General features: G+C 32.8%; 1 protein-coding gene across 1 annotated transcript; it reads right to left on the reverse strand.

Annotated features, from left to right (window-relative positions):
• Positions 1-1,230: 1,230 nt before the first annotated feature.
• On the reverse strand, positions 1,231-6,030 carry LOC147067338 (otoancorin-like). The gene is made up of 2 exons (XM_085953579.1): positions 5,547-6,030; positions 1,231-1,493 (listed from the first exon to the last, which is right to left on the reverse strand). Exons 1-2 carry the CDS (start codon positions 6,028-6,030, stop codon positions 1,231-1,233), a joined length of 747 nt encoding a protein of 248 aa, XP_085809705.1.
• Positions 6,031-7,311: the final 1,281 nt, after the last annotated feature.

The following is a 7,311-nucleotide window of genomic DNA, read 5'->3' on the forward strand; positions in this document are numbered from 1 at the left end:
ATAAAACACGAAACGGTGGTGAAATTTTGTCGATCCCAAAGACTAAGGTGGGCTGGACCCATTGAGAGAATGCCTGAGCACAGGACGCCAAAAATCATGACCAAGTGGATCCCACAGTGGAAACGGTCTAGGGGCAGACCAAAGAAGAGGTGGGCTGACTGTATCGAAGAGGACTGGAGAAAGATGGGGAGGGCTCGAGACTGGAGAGGAGCAGCCAGGGAAAGGAGCGTGTGGAGGACAATTGTAGAAGAGGCCAAATCCCGCCCCGGGATGTTGTGCCGAGAAAGAAGAACAAGTTCTGTACCTATCAAGACGTGATTCGTATTGAAAATGGTCAATTTCAAACTAAACAGTACATCGATTCATAACAAACTCAAGTTTCAGGGTTTTTTCTTAGCAACCAAATGCAAAGCAAATTGGCTGTTAAGTTAAACTTGCATTTTATGCTATCCGCCCATGATTACCACGCGTCTCAGCAACTATTTTTCCTCTGTACACCGCGCAACGCACCTTTCACCGTGCACAAGGGCGCAGCGGAGGGCGTCGAACTTCCTTAGAATGTCTTTGTCATCATAATATGCAGACAGCTTTAGATTGACCTGAGTGATATCCGTGTTATTTCATATCATTAAAAATAACGGAAACGTGGTATCGTGTTAACTTCTTCAAATAGCCTCTTACTGATCTACTATTTTTTTAAATTAAACCAACTTAAAATATCCAGAAATAGATTCATTGTTTGTTGCAATATCAACTGTGGCAAACTTAAAATCGCTTAGCGGGATTGATAGGGAAACTACAGAAAGCTTCATCTGCCAGAAAAAAGATTTCTTTAATACCTAAAATAAAAATGTTTAAAAATACTATAACGAAATAAAAATAAAATTTTACAATTGGTTAAAATCTACTGTAAATAAACGAAACACAAGTTATCGGTCGTATACAAAGAAACGTGTAATTAAAATCATAAAACAAATAACTCAATCATAAATTTTTAACTATACTGTATACCATAATGGAATAATAGAACATGTCAATGGACAAATAATTAGAATTAGAATGAATCCTTGCAATTATTGAACGTTTCATTTAAAAAAATCAACCTCAACTGGAGACGAGTGAGGATACGAAGCTGACTCATAAGCAATCAAAGATTTTATCTACGCAAAGTTACTACTACTAATTTATTTTCCTACTTATGTGGAGTAACCGTAACTTGACGACTAATTTTTACTTTGACTTAGTTTTCATTTGACCATCTTTCTCTGTGATCTTCTTCGGGAGCATATCTATCATATCCGGCGTCAAGCCATTCGCGACTATTCCAATTATTTCCATAATCCCTTCGTCCCAAGTAGCGGGTGAGCCGAACGCCTTAGGATGGATTGCCAGCCGGACAAGCGCTTGTAATATTTCATTTGGACATTTCTTTAGGCCACCCAACACTGAAGCAGCGTCTTTGTATGCCAATGGATGAATACGTTCTATTTCCTCTGAAAAAAAAATGTGAACACTGTCGTTACCTTCACAAAGGAAACCTGATTAATTATATTCGTATGAGCATGGTGTTTTAGATATATATTTATTATTATTTATTGGTTAATATATATTACTAATTTAATATATTGGGAACAGCAATATTGAATTAAATTATCAAATGTCACTATCAATATACCTATGCCTATATTTAATTCTTGCATATTAAAACCGCAACTGTGATTAGTTTACCCGAAAGATTAAACAAGCTATTATGAGTGATTTAGAATTAATATGTTTTGTTGAATAGCGACTATATAGGTACCGCTGATATTTCATTTATTACATAGGCATTAGTAAAAGCTAAAATAATATTTCGTTTGACTTCTAGAATATAATTAACTTATAGGTACTACTCATTATTTAAATAGCTCAGCTTAGGCTTATTTAGCTAGTATATTATTACATTTATATATGAATTGTGATTATAAAGACAAAAACAAATACATATTATTCAGAATAGATATGTAAATAACGGAACGGAACGTACATGGAACGGCTCTCGACAATATGTCTGAGACCAATTCTGCAGTTTTTGGACATATTGTCGGGCGCGAACCGGAAACCTGGAGAAACTTGTGGTTTTGGGTGGCCTCCAGGGAAGGCGAAGCAGAGGAAGAGCGTTTGCGCGCTGGAGCGATCAAGTGAAAGAGCTGACTGGAGGCACCATCCATTCTGCCCTAAGAGAAGCGGAAGATCGAGAAGGATGGAAAGTCTTGGTCACTCAAAGGATAACGAAATTCAAAAGTGGTCACGATCTTCACCTATAAGTGTACGACCAAGAAGAAGACGTACATATTATGTCATGTTATTTTCCTCCATGCGGTTACATTCTCTCAGAAACATTTGGTTACGCAAAATCGCTTTGATGTTTGGCTGAGCTGTAAACATCTTAATTTTAACACAATGCTTACGGGCCCTTTTAATTAATTTTGTAACTAACGTGTTAATTTGCATTTGAAAAGTAATTAGCAAAAACACAATTTTGTGCGGCCCGTAAGCTATAGGTTAAGTGATAATTATTGATAATTTTGACATACTAAATTTTTAAGAACCCTTCGTGTTTGACCATCACAAAGCGGAAATTGCCAAACAACGTAATTTATACATTCATTGTCACTTCCGCATTGATATTTATGATCATTTATTATACCTAAACAATCTAGGGATGCTACACGATTATGGTGATCAGCATCAGCTCAGCATTGATTAATTAATTGAGTCAGCACTTAGTTACGTGGTAGAATTCCATTAAAAAATGATAATATAAATTATATTCAATTCTACAGTTCAAATCAAATCAAATTTTATTTGTTTTACATAATATAGTAAACATTACAAATTATCAATTCAAGACGTTCACAATATACTATTTAAATACAAAGAAAGAAGAAAATTATTAAAACAGTACTTATACGTATATAAAAAAGAAATAGGCCAGTACTGAGATATTTTTTTTAAAGTCGATAACTATTTCACTTGTAACAGCATTATCAAGTCTACAAAGATAAATGACTTGTTCATAACTTGTGCATAATAATAAAAATCATATAATGAGATGGGATGATTTTGGGACTAATCTAGACTAATACCTACTTACATGGAAACTGTATTCATTTAAATCAATGAATTTACTTTCGTATAGGTTATTTAGTAGAATTTCTATGAATACACCTATACATCCATAGTTTCCGTTAGATCATTTACGGCACCGAAACCAAAGGTAAACCCGGTGCTTTATATATCAGATACTTGAAATAGCTTAAATGTATGCGAATACTCATTAAATTCACTAGCCTACCTATTTAGACACTTAAATCTTTGAGAACATTGAGGAGGTGTTTTCTACATAGAAACAACAAGACACGATATAAAAAATGCCATATTTTATAGGTTTTGTATATTTGGCGCTTCCAATCAAATTTTTCAGATTGTGTAGTCATTAGCAACGTTCCCTCTAATTTTTCTATTGTGTGTGCGGATCATCAACGCATCTGAGCAGTGGCGTAACTGAGCCGTCACCCGGTGCGGTACATGTGTTATTTGGCACAGATTTGAACATGTGATGGTTTCGTGCATTCGAGCAAAACTAAAATCTGTCAAAGGAAACTTTCTTTTGCAACATATTTTTGTGTGAGGACTGTGCGGGGGATGAGAACATGTGTGCGGACATATTTTGGTAGCCTACAGTGAACATTGGTCATTAGGTCTTTCAAACCAATATTCTCCACATACTAATGTTTCTATCAGCAGTAAGGGACGACATTCTTTGAAATTATTATCCAGAAATTTGTACGTATACAGTTGACCGTATCACAGTTCACCGTGAGGTGTTGCATAAAAAATAGATGGCCATATAGTTGGTATTGAAATTAAATTAATGTATAAATAAAATACACAATAAAAACCACCATAATAATAATAAATAGGTATGAAATTCGATTAGAAATCATATTTTATAATTTATACAAATTCTGGTAGGTGGTCGTATGTATCAAGCCGTACTTTATCTCATATCAAATTAATATTTTTAGTGAATATAATAAAATTTTAACATTACAGTAAAGCTCTACGAACAACGCGTATTTTTTTAACTTAATGCTATACGGCCATTTTTTGCAGTAAGCACGGTAAAGTGTACTACGGTGGAAGCTCTAAACCTACATCAATATTGTTGATTAATATAATATGAACCTATGTTAATTCTTTTTAATTATTTATTTAATTTCATCAAAGTAAAATTTATATTCAGTAGATAAAGAAGTATATTGTGTTTAACAGAATATTGGTACAAAGTTCTACAGTCTGCAGAGTATATTGATTTGTAGATAATCACAGTTTACACGTACCTACATAAAGTCGTTTAGAGAACCATTATATCATTGACTCGTATGGCTACAGGAACAAAGCATAGAAATACACATAGAAACAACACCGTAGATACAACATAAAAATATGATTTCAAAAATTATCACTAGAGCAGCACCGGTAAAGCCTCAATCCATGCGAGCGTGTTTTAATCAACTTGGTGGTTGGGAAAAAGTCCCCTAGAGAAAGCAAACAGGACGCAGGTCTCAAAGATATTCTACGTGGTTTGAATTTACCCAAACTGACACAAAGGCGACAGATTTAATCTCGTATTATGCGTGCTTAAATGAATAAATTATCCACTAACCCAGAAGTGTAAAGTGTTTAACCATTTGTGTTCTTCCAATACAAATATGTGGGTGCGAAAAATAACATTCAATTCAAAAGAAATTCAATAACACAACGTGGTATGGATAAATGCATGTTGGACATAGATAGTTCGCGCAGGAATTAAAAAATATATAAATGGATAATGGACCAGACAAATGTATGAAAAGTGTCAAGACATCTAAGTAGAGATAGACATGTCATATTTCTAGATAAAATACATCATCCAGTGGTGAGCCTGTTGGATTTTTTAGATGATCATGTTTAACCAAATTTGGGGCAACAAAATCAGTGGTTAACTTTCAAAACTGGACATGTCCCATATATGCCGAAAATGAGTTATCATCGGAATATCATTCAATAATCTCATACACACTTTGTTGACTTTCAAAAATAGCCACAAAACACCAATTTCATATTGAAAAGAGGTTTCAAAAAAAAGGTTGATATTCAAATAGGGACACGTCCAACGTTGTTGACATTACTTATTTCATTTTTTTCATCATTATTTAATTACAACTTATTTCCACTGTATATATTATATCTAAGAATTGTTATTAACGTTTATAATGTGCAGATTATGTATATGAAATATTTTTTTTATCTTTATCATTGTGGACAAATCTGGTAACAGAAAAGTTCATTTATCTCTTAGGAGTGAATAGTGGACATGTCCAGTTTTGAAAAATAGCCACTGAAATAGTAAAGATCTACATCGAAAAGAATAAAAACGCGGAGGTCTACATTGAACTGTATATCGAGGGTTGTTAAGTTAGTGGCTATGAAATGAATAAATTAATAAAACTTCTTCATACCCGTTTCCAGAGCACATACAATTTGCCTTAAAGCTATCAAGTCGTACGACGTATAATCTTCAGGGTCCTTTCCACCAAAATCTTCTCTGATTCTTCTAGCAATTGCTGAAAGTTGTCTTTCCGAAAGATCATAAAAGAAGCCAAAGTTTTCCACTGCATCAATACTCGATATTGTCATGTTGGAATAATCGTTGGGCTCAATTGCAATTGTCACCCAATGTAAAGTGTTAAGTTTTTCATCTGGAATCAATCCAGCGCCTCCGTAGTGTTTAATTAATGATTTCCATATAATTTTGGCTTGTTTCATTGGAAGTTGTATTTTTCCCAATTGCTGGATGCATTCTTTGATATCATCGGGAGTCATTGTAGAAAGTTCTTCTGGAGACCAGATTTTTTCTTCTGCATTTTGAAGGACTTCAGAGCATTGCAATGCAGTGACAAGATGAAATACATTTTCAGATAAATATATTATTATTATTATCATAGACTTAAAACAGGTACTATGCTTTGAGAGCATTGTGTTATTTACAATGAATCCAATACGACTTTGTAGAAACTGTAGCCTTTGTAGACAGAAAAGAACGGAACCAGCTGAATTTATTGATTTTAATCTAACTTATATTTTCAGTTTTACAGGTAAGCAGAACCTTTAAGCTAAAAATCCTATCTACAATAATTGTAAAACATTTTTTCCAATAATTTATTTAAAATGTATATACATAGTTAAACATAAAACATATCATTAAAATTTCAAACACAAATAACATTGTGTGCGAATAATTAATACAAACTCGTGGATCGCGGACTAAACCCGTGGCTGTTTAAAAACATTTGCATTGTTTATTTATTTTTTAATCTCTCTTAATACAACTTCGATTCTTTGGAAGTCCATATATTCCGCTTAGGATGAAACATGATCATTATTTTACCTAGGTTATTAAAAACATTCATAAATATTATATTATTTAAGTCGAATAATAATTAAAAGTAATTGATAACATTATGCGCCCTATTTCAGTTTACCAATTCAAATTTATTTATTTATTCAAATTCTAAAAAAAAAATTACATAATGTGATGAACATTACAAATTATAAACTTAAGACGTTCACAACATGACATTAAAAAAAATAGAAATAGCATTAAATAAATGTAAAGAAGAAATAAATATATGCAGTATCACAAAAAACAGTATGTAAAGTAAAGTAAAATCAAATAACGCCGAGGAACTAACCTCGAATCAATTTTTAGTAAATATGCATGTCATAAATTTTAAAATTGTCCTTGTTCACCCATTTCCTATAGTTATACAACAAAAAACATACTTTAATATTTTTAGCAATTTATCGAACGCTCCGGTTCGTAAAATTTTCCATTTCAATGGCTGTTTATTATGCTAAATAACTATTACTTTAACTAAAATGTTCGATTTTTTTATATAATACGTAGGTTTATGAAAAAAGATAACGTGCAAGACTTTCTTTAAAGACTGCCAAGTATAATATATTGAAAAATCTATTATCTGGTCGTAAATTCACTAGTCACCATTTTGTAATATATTTCTTCGTGTTTTCTATCATAATCTACGGCGGGTTAATACACCCTGCTGCAGAGATTTATGATTTAGCCAATTTTTCAAGGCGCTGCTTGGCAAAGTGAAACATATTTTATTGTTTATTTTTTTTCTCTTTCGCGCCCTTTTTCAAAAAAGTGTTTTTTTTCAATTTCTGTGTTATTATTCATCATGAAAATATTACTGCTAGGGC

Source organism: Rhyacophila brunnea, unplaced genomic scaffold, assembly GCF_057557595.1.
Source record: "Rhyacophila brunnea isolate RB1 unplaced genomic scaffold, BYU_Rbru_1.0 scaffold_4, whole genome shotgun sequence".
Taxonomy (NCBI): domain Eukaryota; kingdom Metazoa; phylum Arthropoda; class Insecta; order Trichoptera; family Rhyacophilidae; genus Rhyacophila; species Rhyacophila brunnea.

What these genes read in the sequence shown, in the direction of transcription:
- LOC147067338 (XM_085953579.1), bottom strand. Translation starts at nt 6,030, where the DNA reads ATGATAATAATAATAATATATTTATCTGAAAATGTATTTCATCTTGTC. An exon ending in TGTATGTGCTCTGGAAACGG is followed by an intron (nt 1,494 to 5,546) that starts GTATGAAGAAGT and finishes TTTTTTTTTCAG; the next exon opens with AGGAAATAGAACGTATTCAT.